Source organism: Bos indicus, chromosome 15 (genome assembly GCF_029378745.1).
Source record: "Bos indicus isolate NIAB-ARS_2022 breed Sahiwal x Tharparkar chromosome 15, NIAB-ARS_B.indTharparkar_mat_pri_1.0, whole genome shotgun sequence".
Lineage (NCBI taxonomy): Eukaryota > Metazoa > Chordata > Mammalia > Artiodactyla > Bovidae > Bos > Bos indicus.
Genome location: NC_091774.1, coordinates 29439487 through 29464787, shown reverse-complemented (window position 1 = coordinate 29464787; position 25301 = coordinate 29439487). Strand labels below are relative to the sequence as shown.

At 40.6% G+C, this 25301-nt stretch overlaps 1 protein-coding gene across 3 annotated transcripts in view; it reads right to left on the bottom strand.

The window, feature by feature from the left end:
* Positions 1 to 222: 222 nt before the first annotated feature.
* UBE4A (ubiquitination factor E4A) overlaps positions 223 to 25301 on the bottom strand; it is a 42847-nt gene continuing 17768 nt past the window's right edge. For 2 of the 3 annotated variants that reach the window (XM_019974970.2, XM_019974971.2), the window contains exons 7-20: positions 24947 to 25149; positions 24421 to 24612; positions 23145 to 23478; positions 21969 to 22089; positions 19891 to 20195; positions 18196 to 18328; positions 16677 to 16864; positions 14410 to 14510; positions 14187 to 14300; positions 12543 to 12717; positions 6900 to 7080; positions 6276 to 6423; positions 5003 to 5160; positions 223 to 3221 (exon numbers count right to left, since the gene is read on the bottom strand). In XM_019974970.2, the coding sequence (XP_019830529.1) occupies positions 3092 to 3221; positions 5003 to 5160; positions 6276 to 6423; positions 6900 to 7080; positions 12543 to 12717; positions 14187 to 14300; positions 14410 to 14510; positions 16677 to 16864; positions 18196 to 18328; positions 19891 to 20195; positions 21969 to 22089; positions 23145 to 23478; positions 24421 to 24612; positions 24947 to 25149 (2483 nt within the window). In that variant the 3' untranslated portion in view covers positions 223 to 3091. Of the gene's footprint in view, positions 3222 to 4395; positions 4456 to 5002; positions 5161 to 6275; positions 6424 to 6899; positions 7081 to 12542; positions 12718 to 14186; positions 14301 to 14409; positions 14511 to 16676; positions 16865 to 18195; positions 18329 to 19890; positions 20196 to 21968; positions 22090 to 23144; positions 23479 to 24420; positions 24613 to 24946; positions 25150 to 25301 lie in introns of all 3 variants that reach the window. The other variant, XM_019974972.2, reaches the window with a different exon arrangement.

Genomic DNA, 25301 nt, shown 5'->3' with positions numbered 1-25301 from the left:
TGAAGCCAAAAGTGATCTGCTTAGGAAAAAACATGCCCCGAGACTCATCTGAAGATAACTCCAGGGTCTCGAGGCCTGGTAAGTCAGGTTAGGTCAGCCAGGCCAGACATTTGTTACCACTTTTTAAAAAAAGTAATGTTGAGAGCCCTGTAAATTTTCAGAGGGATTTCTGAAACTGCTCCTAGATTTTTAATACTGTAATAAAGGAAATGATAACAAAGGTTTTAAGTCAGATGTTCATTTATTAAATACAAGCTTTGAACAAACACCCCCAGGCAAGTTTGACAAGAAGTAACCTTCCTGGAATGTTTCAAAATAGTTATGTTGATCAAGTTTTATTTCAATCAATCTTTTTGTCATTTTGTTCATTTTCTTTGTTTCCAGGTTCTTTTTCCTGTTTACCAGTTAGAGCATGTGCATTATTTCCTCACATGACATCAACAGTGCAGCATCAGCCTCTGGCTTGTAAAGGCACCCAGTAGACTTATGCTCTGTGCAATGGCTGCTTAGCAACCAGCATCAAATAAAGTAATGAAGCTTTTGTAGAGTGTGATACCAAATAGCAACTGGCACCTTCACCTGCACCATTAAAAAAAAAAAACCTTTGAAGTTTCTTTCGGTTTTCACATATCCATTAAAAACTATATTAAAAACAAACAAATCCAGATTGCTTGATAAAGCCTACTTAAATAATTTTCCAAGTTTAGTATTACCCTCTTAGTAAGCAATACTAGAGCTGATTAAAGAGTCTTCATTTTTCTATCATACTCTAGCAAAGTCAACACATAAAGCTAGGTACGTCAGAAAGTCTGCTCTAATAGATTTAGAGCTTGCTTCTGAGTTCTAGATACCACCACCCCTCTTTAAGCTTCCAAGTGTCCATATGCACCATGTACCAAGATGAGAATGTTTTAGTCTCGTTTTTGCGATGTTCTTGAATTATGTCAAGGAAAGGAAAAAGGCACAGAGGACACTCGGTTTCCTTACCCACAGTGGCCTTAAGCTATGCACTTGCCTTTGGGATGAGTTTAAAGATATTCAGCAGCATTCATGGTGCCACAGCCACTCATAAAAAGTTTCAGGAAAAGAGCTTTAAAAAAAATTGCCAGAAAAGACTTACAATCTGAAGACTTAATACACAAGTGGAATACAGACACAGATACAAGAGGCAGCATTAGGTTGTTAACTAGAAAGCTGCTGGGAACAGCTGCCTTCTGAGGTTTTGTGCCCGTTTTTTCCTTCCTTTCTCCTATAAAACTCTGGTCTTTTCCTCACTTCTTTTAAAAGTAAAAATATCCTATTTGATTGGGTTTAGAAGATAAATGCAAGTAGACTGAAGCTTATTTTATACAGTTCATTCTCAGAGAAGTAGAAGATAATAAATAGGAAATGAAGCTCATTTTCAGAAAATAAACAAATCCTGTCAACCTGTGCCTTAGAGGCCCAGGGAACACACTGATTTAGTAGCATACGTTCTAGTATTTGTGAGAGTCCTGGACTGCCTTTTTCAGTTATAAGCACAGTTGACAGGCAACATCTATTTTTTATCTAGTGTGGGATGCCCTCTAACTTCAGAGTTTCCTGCTGGAACCATCAAAAACACATCAAGGACTGCTTATAACAACTTGTATTGGATTACCATAAAACTACCGTCTTATTTGAAAGAGGCTATGGTTAACAATAATGTCCTTGAAGTGAAGCAATGACCTCTACTTCTAGATCATATCACTCTTGTTAGTTGTATTTTCGGGTTTAGAGGGATACTGGTATAGACAGTCCATAGGGGAATGAGACTTACTCGGCATGTTAAGCTGCACGATTTAGTAGGGAGCTCAAGCTCAACTTGTAAAGTGAGGGGCCCATCCACCTGCTAAATAACTATTTAGGGCTAAGTGGATATTTAAAATGGCTTGTGGACACGGTTGTGCTCAAATTCCTATTCTGTTAATTGATGACCTAAGGCTGAGTTAGAAGCAGCTCTTATCAGGTCATAAGTCCAAACGAACATGAACTATATACATTTTACAGTCTCAGAATTCTGTCTAGAGTAAATGTTAGTAAACACGGCCACATACTGCATACATCTTACCACGGAAGAGACAATATAAAGTGGTTCTCTGTATTACACTAGGCCAATACAAAAAAGTACATGGTGTGTGTGTGTATATATATATACACACAGATACACTGCTGATATTAGTGTCTTGAAATGACATGTCTCATTGGTTACAATATTTGTTGCCTAGCTTTTCTACACAAGCCTGGTCCTTGATTTCCAGTAAATAAAAAGGGCCCCAACAGCCTTCTTTTTTCACCTTGGAGTTTTCTGAATAAAGTGTCAAAACTGCAAATTTGTTCTACCAATCCTCCTAAAAATATCATAGGGCTAAGTTTCCTGTGTAATGACAACTCCACGGAGGAGTGTTTGCCCTCCAAGGCATCTCTGAGTTAGAAGAGAACACAAAACTGAGAGCTACCCACCGAAGTTGCATAAGATTCCTATTTTCATCTCATCTGTCATCTTATTAAAAAAATCTACTCAAACATCAAGGTATCTGCTTTTATATAAAAAGTTATTCTGTAACAGTGTAGAGCTGTAACAAGGAAAGGGGCTGAAGTCTGGGTCATGAAGACTAGTAAGTACCTTGATAACACAGGACTTTCTGATACCAGCTGTCACTGAAATATGTGATATCATATACTTAAAAGCAGTGCTCACCAAAGATGTTTGAGCAGTTCTTGGAGAAGAAATAGTAAGGAGGCGGGAGGTTTTAATAGCTGAAGTTAATATAATTTAAGGAAGGAAAAGGGAGAAGGAACAGGAAGAGATAACAAAAGGTAAAAATTAGTGATTTCTAAATGTGGTGATGCTATAAGAAGTATAATTTCCTGTAAGCTAGGTGCATGGTAAAGTTCTTAGGAATTTTAATTATCATAATTTGAGCAAGAGCAGTTCTCTAATTCAGTAAAGGGGAAAAAAAGTAAAAAATAAAAGTCAAGAAAAAGGAAAGGAAGAGAACCAGAAAGAGAGAAACCACAACTGTTTATCTACACTCTGGGGTTGGTTTTTGGTTTGCTTAGGTCATAGTATTTATTCAAGTTGCTCCTTCTGTTGTTGTTTCCTCTCTGCGAGCCACCGTTGGATTTTTTCTTTTAGTTCTGTGTTTGGCCGGATCTGGTCCATGGTGAGGGGACTACGGTTAAAGGGATCTGTTTGGTCACTGGGACAAAGAGAAAAAAGGAGACGGGGTTATTTCTGTAAGTTCTCACATCCTCAGCCAAAAACAGAACACCTGGGCATCTCACCCTCAGACTGAAGCTAGAGGGTATTACTCTGATTCTGAATCAAGTGCCAGCTTGAGGTTAGAAAGAATGAGATAAGAGAGAGAGTGATTCGGAAGAGGTTTCTTTGCAGATTATTTACTTACTTTGTCTCTGATTCTGAATCAAGTGCCAGCTTGAGGTTAGAAAGAATGGGATAAGAGAGAGAGTGATTCGGAAGAGGTTTCTTTGCAGATTATTTACTTACTTTGTCTCTCTGCTTAACAAACATTATCTCAACAATGCTCTTCAGATGGGGGGGGTGTGTGTGTGTGTGTGTGGGGCGGGGTGTGTGTGTGTGTGTGGGGGGGCGGGGTGTGTGTGGGGGGGGGGGCGGGGTGTGTGTGGGTGTGTGTGTGTGTGTTAGCTGCTCAGTTGTGTCTGACTTTTTGTGACCCCATGAACTGTAGCTTGCCAGGCTCCTCTGTCCATGGAATTCTCCAGGCAAGAGTACTGGAGTGGGTAGCCATTCCCTTCTCCAAGGGATCTTCCTGACCCAGGGATGGAACCTGTGGCTCCTGCATTGTAGGCAGATGCTTTACCATCTGAGCCACCAGGGAAGCCTCACTCTTCAGATGGTATTTGATTCCATTTCCCTAAGACAGAGACCCTGTACAATCATGTCAGCATAAAGAGCTGTTTGGAGTTTTAGTGACAGACTCCTGAAACAGTATAAGACGTTAAAGGATAAAGCTTTGTAGACTGACACTTGATTTAGTTAACCAACTACTCTTCAACTAATGCAGATTATGGCTTCCTCCCAGGTAAGATGATTTATAACATATTTTAAAGGCTAATATATCTTCTTTCTGTATTCTGAAGCCACAATAAAAATATAAATTCTCAGTGACACTTTGGAAAAGACATACTGCCCAGCACAGCATCATGCATATAGTGAGTGCTTAATCACAAACCATCAAGCAAAACATCCTTTTTTCCAATATTTAAAAAATATTATTTCCCTAGATCTGGTCAGCTTATATAACTTCATTTTAAATAGGCAGAGTCTCCCAGGACCCATTTCTATCTAATGTTGTACTTAGAGAAGGTAGGCTGAGGAAAACTTGAAGTCACCATGGCTGAGTCTAACAGCTGGAGCAGAATGTCGGTACTCCCATATGATGAGTGTAAAACCTGAATTAAAAACAAAAAAACCCAAATAACTTGTCTTTTATATTTTTACAACTAAAATTGAAAGTGAAGGTTGCTCAGTCGTGCCTGACTCTTTGCGATCCCATGGACTATACAGTCTATGGAATTCTCCAGGCCAGAATACTGGAGTGGGTAGCCTTTCCCTTTTCCAGGGGATCTTCCCAATCCAGGGATTGAACCCAGGTCTCCCACACTGCAGGTGGATTCTTTACTAGCTGAGCCACAATTTCCAATCAACTTATACTCCAGGTTGACATATTTTCTAATAAATATTGATAGGAATCATTTCCTTGAGAAAGAAGAGGTAAGGTTAGCGCCAGCATTTCTTAACAGAGTGTCTTATATTGGATGTTGACATCCTTAACACTCAAGTGATATACTTCCACCAAAATGCCTCCTCCACACAGCACGTTAATAAACGAACAATCTGGGGTACCTACTGGGTGCACAGTACTGCAGTGGGAGGAAAAGATGACAGCAGATAAAGGTACATGTGTACTCCTGAGGCTGCTTCTGGGGGCTGGCTCACCTGAGCAAATGTCTGGCAATGGTGGATCTGTCCACAGTCACTCTGGAGGACGGCAGCACCACAGGGTCAGACATCAGTGTGCTCATGATGGGGTCCAGGAACTCATCGCAGGCATCAGCATAGGTCTCCTCTTCCTGCTGTTGGAGGTCTGCTAGGGACTGAGCGTAAGAACCAGCCAGTTAGGGGGAATTAACAGAAGCAGCTGAGTTCAAAATGCTCTGTGACGATTCCCTAGTCTTAAGGGGTCATTAATAACCCTGTACAGAGATAGGAATAATTTTTAGCTTTATGGTCTAAACAAGCCAAGATGGATATTACAGGAGCAAATTTAACATTTAGCCCCAACTCTGAGTCTTCAGTCAGTTTGGCTCAGCTGCTAGTGGTCATGACTGGAAATGAGTTTAAGTGTTAACAGGGAACAAAACAAAACAAAACACCACAGACGACATCCATACTTCCGACAACAGCTCTGTTGTAAGGGGATGCGAGGTTGCCGGGGTTCTTATTTGCATAATTACAGAGCCATTCATGCAGTCTGTGTATGAAAAGCAGTTTCCGGTTTTAGGTACAAACAGGTATAGGAATTTAAAAGTGCCTTCAGCATTTGATTCCTTCATGACTCTAGCTCCTCAGGGATCCATCTACCTAAACTCTAGGCAAAGATGAAGCCCAATTCAATAAAAAAGTAACTCAATGAAGGGAAGACTGTTATCAATTAGGAAGGTTTTCCATTAGACTCTGCCATAATTTTTCCTTTTTCATAATTGTTAATGAAGCTGCTCCCACCAAAAGAATTAGCTGAGTACAATATAGTATTTTAATCTTTAAAATGTATGGCTATTCCTATATAAGCCATTTACAGAGAACAGAGAAAAATCAATAAAAATCAATGACCCAAAAAAAAAAAAAATCAATGACCAGAAGCTACCAATCTTGAATTCTATTCTAAAAAGTTCTGCATTAATATCACAGATTTTCAAATCTATTGGTAACCTTGTACAGAGAAGTTTTCATAAAAACAACCTATTAAAAATCTGTTAATTCTTTTCTTTTAGCAGAAGCTTATTTTTCTGTGCTCACCTTCATATTGAAAAGAATATTACTATTAAAGAATATGGTCGTTTTACTTATCGACTGGCCAGGAGGATTCATTCATTTATATTTTCTCAACACAATGCTCTTTCCCCCCATAAAGTTGGGTAAAAAAGCAAAACAGCTGAGATGACAACATGATTTTTATTGAACATGTTAATAAGCAAATTATCCTCCTCACCTTGATTCTCTCTGCTAAGTTGCTGAAAGCCACAATCATATTCCCAGGCTTATTTATTTTCTTCAGGACTCGGACTGTCTGTGCAAAGAGAGTTGGGGAATAGGAACGGCCATCCTTGGGCACAGTGGCACAGAAATTCTCCTCATCCCTGGAAGGTCAGAATCAGAAAGAAACTAAGCATCAGAGGGTAGATCAAAGAGGGCAATAACGGAGGGCTTGAGGAACAGAGTTCCCCATTACTTAGGTATCATGAATGTTCTTTTGTTATAGAATGACCTCTTCTAATTTTTAGGAAAGAAGTCTTATTAAGTACCCGGTGACCATAAAAATATACTGGTTTAAAAAAAAAGGAAAAAAAAAGTACTGCTTTTCCAAACAATGAAACAATTAGTAAAGTTTATCTTTGAACAGATCAAGGCAGAATACTGGAAATTCTAAATAACATCCCACAGGTCATACGAAATCTCATGATTTAAAACTGCAGAAGACTACTTCGTCAGCCAACTAGAAACAAATCTTTTCTACTTCCACATAATTACCAGCTAGTTATTTCATTTTATTAGCAAAACCCCCAGTTAAAACATGAGTAAACCCTCTGGCCTGCCCCATTTATATCTCAGGTACCCAAGATTTAAGTAGATGGTGCAGATATCTGAAACGAGCTGCTGGGGTTTGAAGTCAAATTCACTGAAATCCTTGACTTTTAAGGCCCCCATCTTGGGGCCAACCAGGTGCTGCAGGAAGTAGTTCAGCATGGAGATGATGCGCTCGGCCAGGAAAGGATGCACAAAGAGGGACTTGATCTCTGGAAAAAAAGCCAAAGCCTGTGAAAACCCAATCCACTAGAAATCTTCAATTTACTGTGTCCTAGAGTTTTACTCGGAGAAGGCAATGGCACCCCACTCCAGTACTTTTGCCTGGAAAATCCCATGGATGGAGGAGCCTGGTAGGCTGCAGTCCATGGGGTCGCTAAGAGTCAGACACGACTGAGCGACTTCACTTTCACTTTTCACTTTCATGCATTGGAGAAGGAAATGGCAACCCACTCCAGTGTTCTTGCCTGGAGAATCCCAGGGACGGGGGAGCCTGGTGGCTGCCGTCTATGGGGTCGCACAGAGTTGGACACGACTGAAAGTGACTTAGCATAACATGGCAGAGAGTTTTACTTAGAGACCTCTGGGGACTGCTTTTTTTGAAATACATTTTCACTGCAGTAATATTAGAAAATATTAGATAAGCAAAGCAAACAAAATACAAAAACAACCACTCAGAGTAAACACTAGTTACATTTTGCTAATATGTCCTAGCTTTTCTGTCCATATTTACACACACATACATTTTTAAAACAAAGTGATTATCATATTATATATACTTTTTTCATTAACAGTATCATAAATATCTTTCATTTATAGGTTCCTGTGCTGTCCAACATGGCAGCCACGAGCCACATGTGGCTATTTAAATTAACCAAAACTAAGTAGAACACTCCAGTTTCTCAGGTACACTAGCCACATAGCAAGTGTTCAATGGTCACGTGTGGCCAGTAGCGGTAGTATTGGACAGTATAGATTTACACATTTCTATCACGTAAAGTCGGCTTCCCAGGTGGCTCAGTGGAAAAGAATCTGCCTCCTAAGCAGGAGAGGTGAGTTTGATCCCTGGGTTGGGAAGATCCCCTGGAAAAGGAAATGGCAACCCACTCTAGTATTCTTGGCTGGGAAATTCCATGGACAGAGGAGCCTTGTTGGCTACATTGGCGGTAAAGAGTTGGACATGATACAGCAAATAAACAACAATCATATAAGGTACTATACGACAGTGATGATTTATACCCTTAATGGCACCCCACTCCAGTACTCTTGCCTGGAAAATCCCATGGACGGAGGAGCCTGGTAGGCTGCAGTCCATGGGGTCTCGAAGGGTCGGACATGACTGAGTGACTTCACTTTCACTTTTCACTTTCATGTATTGGAGAAGGAAATGGCAACCCACTCCAGTCTTCTTGCCTGGAGAATCCCAGGGACGGGGGAGCCTGGTGGGCTGCCGTCTATGGGGTTGCACAGAGTCGGACACGACTGAAGCGACTTAGCAGCAGCAGCAGCAGCAACAACCACCAATATGATTGCAGCATGAATTATTTACTTACTCTATCTTTGTTGCTGGATATTATGATTGTTTTAAATATTTTCCTGTTAAAAGTATTATACTAATTAATGAACTTCAGTGTGTATACATACACCTTTTAGACTTATTATATCCTATAACAAATTTGTAAGAAACTGACTGCTAGGTCACTAATTCCAAAATAATTACATACATGCCAAGTGCAACAAGCCAAGTAGAGTACAGCTTGTTTAGTATTGCTGGTTCTTAATTTTTCCATTTTAGTCATTATATATTGACTCTACTACTGGTGAGAGTTTAGTTCATATTCTTGTCCCTCTTCTCCTAATATAAATTTCCCTAATATATAAACAGATCTTGGGAGAAATAATTTAATTTTTCATTAAGAGCGTGAAGATATCACTTACAACAGAGCCACACAGTATTCTAAAAATTATATAAAGTAATAATTATATATATATACACACATATATACATACATACCTTTTTTTTGCTGATATAGCAAGATAATTGGAAAGGGGTGCATGGGTGGAGAGCAGGAGGGTAAGGGAACCCAGGACGACTGCTCTGCCATGTGGCTCACAGTCTCAGGTTTTATGGTGATGAGATTAGTTCCTGGGTTTTCTCTGGCCCATCATTCTGACTCAGGGTCCTTCCTGGTGGCACATGCATTGCTTAGCCAAGATGGATGCCAGGGAGAAGGATTCTTGGAGGGGGTAGGGCACGTGGCATCTCCTTTTGACCTTTCTCAAATTCTTCCGGTTGGTGGTAGTTTAGTTCCATGCTCCTTACCAGGACCTCCTGTCATAAAATAACTCACGCTAATTGCTACTATGGTGCCTGGCCAGGGTAGGCAGTTTCAGTCAATGTGTTTCCCCTAACAACTCCCAACTCAGAGACTTCATACTCAAGATACTTCTTGGGAATTGGGGTAGAGGCCTCTTTGTTCTGTAACTTGTTTCAGCAGACAGTGCTGCTGCTGCTAAGTCGCTGGGGTTGTGTCTGACTCTGTGCAACCCCATAGACTGCAGCCCACCAGGCTCCTCTGTCCCTGGGATTCTCCAGGCAAGAATACTGGAGTGGGTTGCCATTTCCTTCTCCAAGGCAGGCATGCATGCTGAGTCGCTTCAGTCATGTCCAACTGTGCAAGCCTATGGACAGCAGCCCACCAGGCTCCTCTGTCCACAGGATTCTCTAGGCAAGAATATTGGAGTGGGTTGCCATTTCCTCTCTAGTGAGCTGAGTGGGTATACTTTTAATAAAAATTTTAATCATTTTTTTGCTTACTTTCAGAGTACCTATCATTAAATCTTTCTAAATTCTCCACCAGAAATGCAGAATTCTAAAAAACAGTTTTTAGAGATGTTTTTTGGAAGTTTCCATTCATCACTCCAATCTGGACTCCAATTTTATAGGCCTATAGTGTGGTGGTCACACAAGCTACCTCCACCATCAGCCTGGGAACTTCCTTTGCATCTCTCTTATGGGGTTCCACTTTCCTCCTTCATTTTGATGGAGTATGTTTATCTCTCTGTAGCTTCTCAAGAAAGGGTACACTGGAAGTAAATTTGATATCATCACCTCTGAAAATTTCCTTACATTTACCCTCAAACAGGATTGACGGTTTGGCTGGCTATAGAATTCTAGGCTGAAAAGATAATTTTCCATCAGAACTGTGTTACAGCTTCAAATGTCACTGTTGTGATATTCGAAGACATTTTGACGCTTAAACCATTGCACATTACCTGATTTTTCTTGGGGACCTTTTATTTTTTTTTCTTCTAATTTTGTTTTATTTTTAAACTTTACATAATTGTATTAGTTTTGCCAAATATCAAAATGAATCCGCCACAGGTATACATGTGTTCCCCATCCTGAACCCTCCTCCCTCCTCCCTCCCCATACCATCCCTCTGGGTCGTCCCAGTGCACTAGCCCCAAGCATCCAGTATCATGCATTGAACTTGGACTGGCAACTCGTTTCTTACATGATATTTTACATGTTTCTATGCCATTCTCCCAAATCTTCCCACCCTCTCCCTCTCCCAGAGTCCATAAGACTGTTCTATACATCAGTGTCTCTTTTGCTGTCTCGTACACAGGGTTATTGTTACCATCTTTCTAAATTCCGTATATATGCGTTAGTATACTGTATTGGTGTTTTTCCTTCTGGCTTACTTCACTCTGTATAATAGGCTCCAGTTTCATCCACCTCATTAGAACTGATTCAAATGTATTCTTTTTAATGGCTGAGTAATACTCCATTGTGTATATGTACCACAGCTTTCTTATCCATTCATCTGCCAATGGACATCTAGGTTGCTTCCATGTCCTGGCTATTATAAACAGTGCTGCGATGAACATTGGGGTACACGTGTCTCTTTCCCTTCTGGTTTCCTCAGTGTGTATGCCCAGCAGTGGGATTGCTGGATCATAAGGCAGTTCTATTTCCAGTTTTCTAAGGAATCTCCACACTGTTCTCCATAGTGGCTGTACTAGTTTGCATTCCCACCAACAGTGTAAGAGGGTTCCCTTTTCTCCACACCCTCTCCAGCATTTATTATTTGTAGACTTTTGGATCACAGCCATTCTGACTGGTGTGAAATGGTACCTCATAGTGGTTGTGATTTGCATTTCTCTGATAATGAGTGATGTTGAGCATCTTTTCATGTGTTTGTTAGCCATCTGTATGTCTTCTTTGGAGAAATGTCTATTTAGTTCTTTGACCCATTTTTTGATTGGGTCGTTTATTTTTCTGGAGTTGAGCTGTAGGAGTTGCTTGTATATTTTTGAGATTAGTTGTTTGTTGGTTGTTTCATTTGCTATTATTTTCTCCCATTCTGAAGGCTGTCTTTTCACCTTGCTAATAGTTTCCTTTGATGTGCAGAAGCTTTTAAGGTTAATTAGGTCCCATTTGTTTATTTTTGCTTTTATTTCCATCTTGGGGACCTTTTAAAATCTCCTCTTTACCCTGATTTTCTAAAATACCTCAATGATATACCTTAGTGTTGGGGTCTTGAAGATTCCCTGTGTTGGGCACTTGGGGGCTCCTTTTGATTTAGAACCTCTTAGTTTTGGGGAATTTGGAGGGTATTATTTCTTCGCTCCCTTTCATTTTTCTCTTTTGAGACTTTCTAGATTGATATTTTCTTCTCTTCTAATTTCCACCTTTTTTTTTTTTTTTTTCTGTTCTGCTTTTGTTGAAGAGTTCCTTGAATTTATTTTCTAACTGTCCTACTGACTTTTCAAAATTTCTGAAGTTGTATTTTTTCAACTTGTTCCTTGGATAATCTCTGGTACTGCCTCTTTGTTCTTGTCTTAGGTATGCTGTATCTTCTTTCATCCCTCTGAGACTTATAAAGATATCTGAGGGCGTTTTCAGCTATTATTTGTGTTAAGAGGATTTTCTCAAATGCCTGGTGATCCCTAGTTGTCATTTCATGTGTGTGTGTGTGTGTGCTTAGTCACTCAGTTGTGTCTAACTCTGACCTCATGGATTGTAGCCCGCCAGGCTCCTCTGTCCACAATTTTCCAGACAAGAATACCGGAGTGGGATTCTCCAGGGGATATTCCCAACGCAGGTCTCCTGCATTGCAGGGAGATTCTTTACCATCAGAGCCACTAGGGATGCCCCCATTTCATATATAACCAATATAAATTATTAATGGAAGTTTTTACTTTTAGATACAAAGTTTTGCAGTGTGTATTTTCTACTTACAGCACATCTCATTTCTGACTAGCTGCAGTTTAAATGCTTGACAGACTCATGTTGTGAGTGGCTACTGAACTGGACAGTGGAGCTACAGAGGGAGTGGAGATAAATGTTTCTGATCTACCACATTTAACAAGAGTTCAAGGATATTTTTTCAAGTTAACACAAACATCCCCAGATATATTTATATGGCTATGTTGTCCTCAAGAAAAATGACACTAACATGCTTTCTGGCAGCTGTGTGAGGGTGAACATTTCCTCATTTCCATGTCAACAATGGGCAACATTCTTTCTGAAGCTTCTCTAGTGATTCACTTCCTCTCAGACTGTGGAGGAGGATACGGTCACCAGAGCCTCAGTGGGGCTGATCCCTCAACTGAAGCAGATCTTAACCACTGCATTTTTGGGGAAAGCAGTGTGTTGTGTCTTTACCTGATGTCAGAAACGCAAGGGTACCGATTGTTTCATTGGACATGATGTTATGGAAACGTGCTAACTGTCCAAACATCTGTAGGCCTGCCTCCTTCTCTCGGCGGGCTTCTGGAGTCAGATTGTCCCATTCACCTCGGTCCTTCTCAATTTGCTGAATCTTTATCTTGCTCAGATACTACAGAAAGCAGAGGTGGAATGGATCAGAGGACAAAGCGTATTGAAAGGAAGATGATATTTAAGAGGTCCTATTTAAAATCTAGTCCACTAAGCTGGGAAAACCAAGGAGTACAGAAGAGACAGGAGACTATTAAGTTTAAAAAGAAATTGTGGAGAGATTTCCCTGGTGGTCCATTGTTTAAGGTTCTGTGCTTCCATGGGTTCCTGGTTTGGAAACTAAGATCCTACATGCAGCATGGCACAGCCTTTAAAAATTTTTTTAAAAAAGAAACTGTGGAAACATTGTTTCAGTCTGGGGAGAGTAATGGGTTATTCCCCTGGAAATATTATAGTCTATGAAACAGAAAGGAGGATAAACAGTATATGAAACATTGATAAAAGCAAACAGGCTACAGGGAAAAAAGGTTGACCCCGTCCTGAAAGAAGGAAAACAAAACCACCCCCCAAAACTGCTTATGAAAAAACAAAGCTCTATCAAATATGCAAGATGTCTGGAAGGAGAACCATAAATATTTAAAACCCTCTACTTCTCATCACTCTTGCTGTTGCAGCAAGCATGTTATGCTTATAGTCCCATGGAGATGCCATCTGTGTCATCTGTTCTGTTATATAGCTTTTGCCGAGAAAGGTCTATTTATTACAGGACTTGTTTTCTAAGGCAACAGATCTAAAAATCTTCAAGTATGGGATTATGATCAAAGCAGAAGCATTTTTTCACAATTTAAATACAAGTTACTGGGAGACCGCTAATCAACACGAGGCCAGTGTGGGCTATCCGACAGGCTACCCTCATGACTTACCTGCTCTGTCTCCCTCTGGGTCACTGCCCTGTCTTACACCTGTTGCAGATAAAGGGAATTTTTATAGGAGCAAGTAGCAGCTCCACAAGAGATGGTTAAGCTGAAGGAGCTGAGTGGCCTCTGGTGTATGTAGTAAAACTCATGTTTCAGATAGAGCTAAAGATTTGGGAAGCAGTGTACAAACGAAAAATACTGATGATTTGGAGTCTCTATGTGAAAAAAATTACCCAAACCAGAGACTTTTTTCAAATAGTGGCATAAAAGTCAGAGTCTTTTAGGAAAGAGGGGTAAGGATCATTGCTTTAGTTGGTCACTGTTACCAATGTCTTGCAATGGAAGAAAGCTGAAAGTCACTAACTGAATGAAGATTCTCTGATTTCTTTCTGTAGTGCTGGACTGATTAGTTGGGCCAGTCTGGCCTTTTTTCACACTTTCTTTTCCACTCTGCCAAAATCTCATCCTAGCTCGTAAGGCTTCGATGACCCTTGATCTTGGTCTCTAATGGAAGAATATCTATCAAATTAAAATGGCAAGGTTGGCAGTAATTACTACTTTCAAAATTTTGGTGTCCAAGACAGGTGCTTGGGGCATGAGGATTGCTCTGTTATGACTAAGAGGTAAAAAGTGTGTATGATGGTATAAGAGCAGTTAAATCTGTTTGTTTTACCTGTATGGCTTCATCCAGAAGGAAGATGGCATCATTCATTAGCAGGTTAAGAAAGCGGAGGAAGAGCGGGGGATTCATGGCTTCTAAATTCTTAGAGGCATAGTCAGCCAAATCCTGTAAGACCCAGCCCAAGAGAAAACCAGTTTAGTCTTGAATCACAGCCCACTGGGGCTTATCTGCAGCGAAGATAACTCAGTTTTGGTTTCAACAAAAACACTCTCACCTTAATGCTCTCTCGATAGGTATCTGTTCCCCACATGTACTTGAGGATGGGATACATGGGGCGGCGGTAATTAAACTTCTGCTCAAACTGATGGGGGTCTCCTGGAGTAAGGTAGAGCAAAACATCAGCAAAGCCAGTGCCATTAGAGAAAGAATACGAGCTTATGTCTATGTGCGGACAGATGGATATCAATCCTGTCTAACTCTTTGCGACCCCACATACTGTAGCCCACCAGGCTCTTCTGTCCATAGGATTTCCCAGGCAAGAAAGATGGAGTGGGTTGACATTTCCTCTCTCCAACGGATCTTCCTGACCCAGGGACTGAACCTGTGTCTCCTGCACTGGCAGGTGGATTCTTTATCTCTGAGCCACTGGGGGAGCACTATGTCTATGTGTAGCCATTTTTAGAAAATTCTGAATGTGTTAAGGATCCTGGTAAAGCCAGTCCTGGGAGTTTATAAAGATCTAGAGTTGTAGCCAAGTGTTTACTTATTTCCTTATCGACAGAACAAGAGGGAGACAGATATAAAGGATACAGACCTCAGAAAAGGATGAGGACTGAGCTGCAAAATAAAAGCCAAGGGAAACAAATGCTTTCACATCCAAACATAGAGTGCTTATCTGACTCGGAATGAGGCCTCTGAGCTAGCCATTGTGGCAGTGACAGCCACGTGCAGCATGGGCCACTAAGTAATCCCCACATTCTTCATGGATAACATCCCAGCTCTGGGGCCAACTGGGTCCTGATTACTCTGAAAAATCAGGCCAGGAGCTGAAAATCTGAGGCTTGTACAGCTTTTGACATGCCAAAGGTACCACTAGAGCTCTACAGGCTGGGTCATAATAATAAAGGAGGAGTGTGGGATTTGGAGTCAGAAGACTTCGGTTTTCCTTCTGGGTCCACTTAATGCAAGTCTCTTAAATCTTTTTCAACTTCTATTTTCTCAGAAAATAAAAGTTATTATAATTCACCCTCGGGATTTCCCTGGTGGCCCACTGCTAAGACTCTGCATTCCCAAGGCAGGGAGCCCAGGTTCATTCCTTGGTCAGGGAACTAGATCCCACATGCCTCAGTTAAGAGTTTGCGTGCTGCAACTAAAGATTCCACACGCCACAACAAAGACTGAAGATCCTGCAAGCCACAACTAAGACCCTGAGGAGCCAAATAAATAATTATTTTATAATTCATCCTCTAGTATTACAACCAAAGAGTTGTAGTGGCCATAAAATAATTGCAATGTTCACTGTGAAACTTCTTATATATATATATATGTATATATATAAAATTAAAATTTACATATACTATCTCAATCATCACTTCAACCCCATTTTATAAATGAGGAAACGAAGTCTCAGAGGTGAGCAAGTAACGAAGTCCAAATTCTAATACAGAAAAGCAGTCAGTAAAATGCTAAATCTCTCTTTAATGTTAACTGTATTTATCACCAGATGGTAGGACACTCCCTTTAAAGGGGTCTTAAATAACTGCTTTGCTATCTTGTTTACTGCTTGAGATGGGGTAATGCTTAACTCAAACACAGCATCTCAAGGTTAGAGCTCAAAAGGCCATGAGAGAAATTAGGCAATGTTTCCTGCTGTTATTCTTAATCTAACAAACTAGGTGAGTTAAGACTGTCTGGACAAGGTAAAAGAATACGTCAATCAGTACACTGTCTTACTCTTCACCATTCTGTCATTTTGAGGCAAGAAAAATATACAGACTCAGGTTTTAACTGGACAGCCATCAGTCGTGTCCGACTCTTTGCGACCCCATGGACTGTAGACTACCAGGATTCTCCATCCATGGGATTTTCTAGGCAAGAGTACTGGAGTGGGTTGCCATTTCCTTCTCCAGGGGGAATCTTCCCAACCCAGGGATCAAACCTGGTCTCCCACATTGTAGGCGGACACTTTACTGTCTGAGCCACCAGGGAAGTCCATCAAAAAATACAGTAAAGTTATTAAGAGTATATGTCTTTCTTTTTTAAAGTGAGATAGATCTGATTCTACCACTTAGTTGTATGACATAAACAAATAATCTTTTTTAAGTATCCATGTCTTCACAGGGAAACAGGGATAATACAGTAAAACTTTCCTGTATTTTTGACAAGGAAATTTTGACAAGGTGGTGACAAGGAAACACTGTGAAAAAAGCACTTAGCATCAGGTAGCACATGGTAGATATTCAGTAAATGATGGCTTATGGTATTTTCCATTTAAAAACTGATTAAGCAATGCATTAGCTTCTTGGTTCTAGATTGCTTTACCTGTAAACTCAATGTCCACAAAGACCTTGATGAGAGCTTCTGCAAGGTGGGATGCATAGGGAAAGTTGCAGAACACACGTTTCCGGTGGAAGACACTGGATACTAAAGGATTTGGGGTCTGATCCATGTGGGGCATCACTGCTTCCAACACCTCAGCCAGTTTGGCCCTTAGGTGGGGATTCTTCATCCTATGAATAGGACAGAAAGCAAACTGAGCAAGCAGAAAACTTTACTCCCAAATTTATAACTTGTTTTTCTCCACATGAGGAATCAAAACATCATATCATCATATAATATCTGTAGAGAGAGTTACAGGAGAAAACAGTACTGAGCAGTTTTGAGTCTGTCACTTTCTTGGGGATATGCAGAGTATACCATTCAGTTCTTAAGATCACAGCTTACCAATCATGAGGGTGAGTATGTAAGTTTTTATTTAATGCTTTGCCTTTCTGTTTATTTCTCTTTAATAATGTATTACTTACTGTTTACTATTCTCTGACAGCTTCACCTGGGATAAACTTGCCTTTCCAGGCTTTCTGGGGGTAAGGACCAGGATATAATTAATTATTCTACATTATTTACAATGCATACCAGGTGTGCCTAACACTTGTTGGTTTAGAATTTCTCACTAGGCCCGTTCAGTTCAGTGGAGGAGTGGGTTCTATCTACATCTCCCCGACACGGCTCAGGGGACTGTGGCTCTGTGCAGAAAATTCTCACTTACGTACACATTGTTTCCTTTGGTCTACCACCACCAGGAAATCAGAGAAGCAACTCTACAGGAAGTCAGTGAGCATCTTCCTTTGGGAAAGAGGACTGCTGCTGCTGCTGCTGCTAAGTCGCTTCAGTCGTGTCCGACTCTGTGCGACCCCATAGACGGCAGCCCACCAGGCTCCCCCGTCCCTGGGATTCTCCAGGCAAGAACACTGGAGTGGGTTGCCATTTCCTTCTCCAATGCATGAAAGTGAAAAGTGAAAGTGAAGTCACTCAGTCATGTCCGACTCTTGTTGACTCCATGGACTGCAGCCTACCAGGCTCCTCCGTCCATGGGATTTTCCAGGCAAGAGTACTGGAGTGGTGTGCCATCGCCTTCTCCGGGAAAGAGGACTAGAAGCTGTGAATGTAAGTCTTGAGATCAGAGAGCATTTACCCAAGTTTACTGCTCATCCAATTCAGGACTGTAGAGCAAACTTTGTTATCAGATATTAGAAGATCATCAGCGCCTGGCAAGTTCTCTGGCATGAAGGTTAAGTATTTTAACCAGGGACTAGCAGGGGAATTCCCATCTGGTACCTTATATGCAGGTTCAAATTCTCTGTGGGCAAAGTCCTTTGTTTATTATGCCTCTCAAGTATGGGATTTTGGGCTACTCATAAGGATAGTCAGGTGATTCATTAATGTTAACACAACTTCTGAAGGCAACCCCTTATGAGTCAGGCTTGTTTATTTCTTGGCTTAGAAGTCTTCTGAATGTTTCACAGCTCTGCACTGTGACAGAGCCACGCTTTCAGCACTTCACCTTTCTATGCTTCCAGTGAAAATGGTGATAAAATGAAGGACATGTTCCAAGGAATCTGCCGATGTCTCCAAGATGTCATCGGCAAAGCGACGGAGAAAAATGAGGAAATCACCCAAGTTATCTGCAAAAAATTCTGAGAAAGAAAATTTTCACTGGAATTAGCCAAACATCTGACTCTCTGTATTAAGCAATATTTATATTCTTCTCTTTTACTCTACTTAGTGAAGGTTTACAAGAACCCCAAATGTTTTACAGGTACTAGGAAGGATGATAAGTTAAAAAAAATGCAGAATCTCCTTTGAATGTAAGGCAATTTTTAGTTTTATCCAAGTAAATTGAAGAACAGTAGAGATATAAAACGTTAACATACCAGTGCAGTTTAAGAAAGTACACTGATGGATATGTATTTCCACACTCAAGGTTAACTGTGAGTTAAAATAACCCTTCAGATGAAGAATCTTGAATAGAGATGAAAACATTAGATGACTATGGTCATCAGTCTCTGGGGTGCTCCACTGATCCTAGCCTTCTTGTATTTATGCCCTTGTATATCTCCTCCTCCACTACTCCAGATGATGGCATGTCATTTCCATAATTAGGTTATAAAAGCCTACAGCTTCCATTTTTTCCCCTGATCTGAGAGACGACAGCTGCCATACCATGAATAGTTACTAAAGAGAGTCCTGTGTGGCCTGGAAAAGAAGCCAGCAAGCAACTGCGATCTGCCAGCAACCACATGACGGCTTGTAAGCAGATCCTCCAGCCCTGGTCAAGTCTTCAGATTCCTATGGCCCTGGTGGATAGCCTGGCTGCAACTTGGACCATGTAGCTAAGCTGATCCTGGATTGCTGACCTGAGGGAACTGTGTGTAATAATGTTTGTTGTTTGAAGTTGCTATGTTTGGGGTAATCTGTTACTCAGCAATAAATGACTAGTACAGGGATTAAAAGCATGTAACCTGTACCAAGGGGAAAAGAAGTGCAAGCGGATAAATGAGGAGTTTGGGATTAACACATACATACTACTATATGTATGTAGGACATACTGTATAGGTCCTGTGCTATACAGTAGGTCAACAAGGACCTACTATAGCACAGGAAATTTCTCAAATTTTCCAATTATATGGAAAAAAATCTGAAGAAGAATGTATGTATGTATATATATAACTGAATCACTTTGCTGTACACCTGGAACCAACACAATATTGTAAATCAACTATATTCCAAGATAAAATAAAAATTAAAGAAAAAAAATGTAACCTAAATTTGATGGACAATATCTGCTGACCTCTCAACCAATATAACAGACATACACACTCTCCGTTCTGGGTTAACCAAGAGGAGATGACTTTTTTCCCCTAAAGACTAGCACAGGGGGGAGGGTTAGACAGATAAATTTATAAGTTGAATGACAAACTATATTAATGATAGAAACTAACAGCTCAGAAAACCCTGACTGCACTTCACCCTCTGAAGACTATTTTCTGATCTGCAGAGCAGTGGCAACATAACTGAGGAACCAGCTGTCAGTTCTCCCAGGCTCTGACCACAGACATTATCTACGAGTTTGAGTTGTTTCTCCAAAAACAGCTGAATGATAGCTAAGGTAGGATATTTTGTGTATTATACTTTCAAAGTGACCCAGTTAAACTCAGATGGCTATAAATAGGAAGTTCCCACGGGACAGCCAGCTCACCTGGCACGTAAGCCAAAGAACTGTAGCCATCTGGCAAAGGAAAAGTCAGCTCCATCAGCTGTGAGCCCTCGTTGCCTATGGCCAGCTGAACCAGGAGAACAGCCATGGACACCTGCAAGTTTAGGCAGTTTTGTAGCATCTGTGGCTCAGTCATGGCCGTCTTGGTAGAAAGATAGACGGTCATCAGTCGTTCAAACTGCTCCCGGAGGTTGTCAGCAGCAGGGCTGGAACTTTGCTGAGCGTCCCGCCAGGCTACCTGCAGCCGATGCAGATTCTGGTTGATTTTTACCATCTGATCATGCAACCTGCCCTCAAGAAAGCAGAAGAGACTGGGTCAGAAGGCTCACACACAGATGGCTGAGTACAGACTGTTTCTGAAAAACAAATCCTCACGTATTTATTCTTCCCTTTTAGGATGTAGGGCTGCAGTTGTGATGACACAGATATCACAAAAGTTACTGACAGGATCGGGCTGGGAACAGAGCACTGGAAAAATGTTATTCAACATATAGTTAGTTGCCTTTGGCTGAAATGCACTATCCAAAGAATAGTGGCTTGGCTGAGCAGGGTGTAGACTGGGCTTTTATTATGTACGATATATAATGATTAGACAAGGTACAAGATAGTTTGACACCACCCAAGGGCAATGATTGTAGTTGGATGTGGGTATATGGACAGTCTTTTCATGGTTAGTAGAGAACTAAAGCTGGTGAGAATGGAGTCCAGATTAGCAGTGGTGGTGATGGTAGTAGTGGTTTAGTCACTAAGTTGTGTCCGACTTCTGCAACCCCATAGAATGAGGTCTGCAAGGCTTCTCTGTCCTTGGGATTTCCCAGGCAAGAATACTGGAGTGGGTTACCATTTCCTTCTCCAGGGGATCTTCCTGACCCAGGGATCAAACCCAGGTCTCCTGCACTGCAGGCAGATTCTTTACAGATTGAGCCACCAGGCACGTCCCAGATTAGCAATGACCACATGTAAACCAGAAGCCACCTGGAATGCAACCTAACAGCAGCTTCCAGTTCTCGGATGGTCAATAAAAATTAAATGATTCTTCAAAAATGGTCATCCAAATGTTCTCTAATGAAAGGAAGACCCAGAGTTCAATGTCATGGAGAGTTGTGTCTGCGTGTACAGTCCAAACTCATTCTCTCTGGCCCCGTGGATGATGTCTAGTGTTAGCTAGCCAATAATGAGAAACTAGATGACTTTCACTTTCCGTTTTAATAGGTTAATAAATACATGGTAAGTTGTTATCTACTGTCTCATTTAAAATATCAATGACAGAGACAGAAAGTAATCTCTAGTAAAGATATAATTTCATTTTTTGAAAAATCTGATGAGCTTTGAAAAATGCTATGTCATTTTAAGTTTCCCAAAAAGGCATTAAAAATTGCTGTCCTCAATATGCCTTCCTATAGGCTATAACTATGAGTGAGTAGCTATTTTCCCCCTTATTTATAAAATGTTCGTCAAATTCAGCTAAATCAGAGCAGGGAAAAAAAAATCATAGAACGACATGCGGTTAGCCAGAACCAGACCATTTTCGGAAGTTACACACCTTAGCTTTCAAATTTTCACACATCCAGAATCCTCTTTGATACACAGATTTTTATAATCGTTCTGAAATCTCTTAAAACACTTCTTTTTGTCAATTTTGTCTCTCTATACCACAGAATAAAGCTTTCTCTTTTTTCATCAGGCATAGTAAGTAATGAAAATTGAAGAGCAGAATGTGAAATATTAAAGGAAAATTCCACTTGTGGGGATGACAAAAGGAAGATAGTGATTTAAAAATGTGCAGATCAAAAGAAATATATAGTGTATCTTTACACTATATTTATATAATATACTGTATCTTTAATAAAAAAGCTTAACAGGTCAAAAATGTAAAATAAATTCAAGGTACATGGATAAAGCCAGTTGATCTAGACACAGATTAATGCGTATAATGCCTTTTCCTTTTAGATCCTAATGTAAGCCTTCAGAATAAAGTGAGATTATTATAATACTCACTTTTAACCTTCTGATATCAACACAACCAAACAGTTCTTTCCTAATGACATCAGAGGAGCTACCTGTGAAATCCCAAGTACAAGGTGTACTCTGTCAGGACAAGGTTCTCTGTTACAAGGTTGTAGTTCTGGGGAAACTTTGGCTCCTGTACAGCTGGAATCAAACAGGTCTCTTTGTCCAAACCTCAAAGAAATGAAAAGGAAGAGTAAATGTCTTGCCATAGACATCTATCTTGGCTCCAGTGTCCCCTTATTCTAGTTCAACTTCCATCCTGCTTCCAGTGAACTGAGTAATATCTTCTTAAAAACAGATCTTGTAACATTCCTACTCTCTTGGTCTAAAAATGTCTTTTAGCTTCTGTCTATAGCAATGCAGTTAAATCTTTTTAGCTTGGTCATGAAATCACCAAATATTAAAAGGAATGATAGACAGCACTGTAGATTTTTCCAGGAGATAGGTAATCATTTGTTACTATTTTGTGCTTTTTTGTATATAAGATTATTTGCTTTTGAGCATGTGTTATTTTTATAATTAGAAGAGCTAAAAAACTGGGAGGAAGTACATAATAATTAAGAGTGATTCATTCTCAGTGGTAGAACTAAGAGTGGTTTATTTCCTTCTTTTCACTTCTCTGTATTATTTGAGTTTTCTCCAATTTGGCTTCAACATTCTTTCTCCCCAGGCTTATTTCCTGCCAGTTTCCATACCCCTTCCCCCAGCTACCCCATGTTCTAGCCATGTGGAGCTTCCCACTGTTCTTAGTTGTTTCACAGCTCTGTACCTTCACAGTTATTTCCTCTATAAAAGGGATTCCTTTGCTTGATAAACCCAACACATTTTTCAAGACTCAACTATGAAGACCTCCACCTTCTGCAGAATTCATCATTTACTCCCTTCTCTGGATTCCTAGCCCTAGACCGTATTATGATGATCTGTTAACATATCTGCCTCCTTTTGGAGCCTTTGAGTTCAAAAAGGACAGGGACTGTCCTTTATTCATTTTCCTAAGAATGAATGAATGAGTGAATATCCAAGTCTGCCAAATTCAGAGAGAAGGTCTCAGTAAAGCATAACATCTAAAACTATCAGTTTTTAAAAGTCTGCCTTTTAAAAATTTATAATGGCTTTTCTTTTTGCCTTATCTTCTTTGAGAATGAGGGACCTTTGTGGAAAAGGATATGGAAGTGAAGGCCTTATGTTACACACACACAGTTTTGAGAAGACCAGCTCCCCCCTACCTCTCATGTGTACATTTTTAATTTTTCGTTCTTCATCATTCAACTCCTTCAGGGCACAGTAAGTAGGATTAAAGGTGAGGAGCCGAGAGGATCTGGGTTTGCAAAATGGCTGGCATAGCTTCAGGAGAGCAGCACCCAGATTCAGAAAGAAGGCATCCGAGGCATACATTTGGAAGAAGATTTCTGGCATCTGATTGGCCCAAATCTTGGTGCGGCCTGCGTTTGCATGCAAACAGTTTCCGAGCCAGGACAAGATACAGTGTTTGGTTTCTGGAGAGAGCTGGAGTAGGTTCTTCAGCATCTGGTAGATCTTTTCATGGTACCGAGCCATGAACTGTTTAACCAGAAAACACAACCACAGAACATTCCAGTTGCACAATCCTAATATTTGTTACTCTCAAACCTTAGCCACTGGCAATTTCCAAAAATACATGAATCCTGATCTTTCCCTTACTCTCCCTGTGCCTTACCCTGCCCCCCACCATTCTGATTTAAAAAAAGTAATAATAATTCTGGGCATGTGTAAGTCTTCCTGATGAGCTGCCAAACTACAGCTAGCATTTACATAGCTTTAGAGTAGGGGCAGAGTAGGGGCTGGTAAACTTTCTCTTCTGAAGGCCAGATGATAACTATTTTTGGCTTTGCATGCCATATGGTCTCTGTAGCACCTATTCAACTCTACCACTGCGGCATAAAGTCAAGCCATAAACAATACACAGAAATATGTCTAGGTTCAATACAACTACTTACAAAAAAAGGCGGCAGGCTGGATTTGACCACTGCTATAATTTGCCAACCTCTGCTTTAGAAAGGTGTGATGATGGCAGATTTAAACTGCCCCCAGTTCAACCACTGATTGCCGTATGTTGGCCAGACTTATACCATATAATTTATGCTAGGAAGCCCAAACAGAGATGACACAGGGGAAAGGAGGAAAAGGAAAACGATTTGGCTTTTAAGCTGGAGTTCATTCAGAAGATTTTAGGACCTGAAGTTTTAAGAAATACCTTGGTGAGGAAAATGAGAATTGAGAGCAGGTGACTGTGCTACAACACAGGGCAAAGAATAGTAGCAGCTCATTCTGAACCAAACAAGGGTCTGTCCTCTGCTCTTAGCGCACGCTAAAAAGAGGGCCATTTCTTTACACGATTACGTAGAGAGTCACCCAGATCAATCTGCTTTCCCAAAAGGCTCAAGTAGCCTTGTCTGCATTTGCTTCCTGAGGAAACAATACTTAAGAGATTGGGGACTGGAATGCACCAGGAAATAGCTCCACCTGATGAATGTTGGCCTCTTGTACTTTGATCTCCTGGGGACTGGAACGAGATGGGTTCAGGAAGTAGCCATGATTTTCTATGACTCCCGGTGTCTTTAATAAGCAGGAGATATTCAAGATTACTCCTAGCAAGGTCTTCTGGTACATCTGTCCATTACTTGGATCCTTGGGCTGAATGTAGTCTACAAAAACCTGTAGGAAAAGACAAGTCCTAGTCAATTGTCTGTATGATGAGGTAAGTGATGGGGTGAGAGAGCTTCAAAGAGTTAGGACTATACAGCAACCAGGACTTCCCTGGTGGTCCAGTGGTTAAGGATCTGCCAATGCAGGGGACGTGGGTTCGATCCCTGATTGGGGAACTAAGATCCCACAAGCCACGTAGCATAGCCAAAACAAAACAAAACAAAAAAAGACTATGTAACAACCAATGTACCTTTCTTATACAATAGGTAATATTACAGTGCCCTCAGGACAGGGAAGCATAAGCTTCCAACTCAACTGAACACATGTGAACTTTCAGACCTACCTTGGCCATATCCTTCTGCTTAGTGAAATAGAGAAGAATGTCCAGATACGCGTACAGTAGAATCTGGCAGAGTTCTAGATCTTTGATTCGGCTCGATAAAATGTCAAACACTGGAATCATGACTTCTGGAAATGTTCGAACTTCCTCATCTAGTATCAAAGCTTCGATGACCTCATCCAGAAACTCAGCTACACTTTCAAAATCTGATGGAAGACAAACAAGAGAGAGGAGGCCAAAGGAATTTCTATATGCCTTTACACACAACTCTTTACTTTGCTGAACTTTTGATAATTCTACTGGTATTGAAACCCATTTTATTCATTTATGCTGGAACCATAGTGCCTCTGAGGCTTTT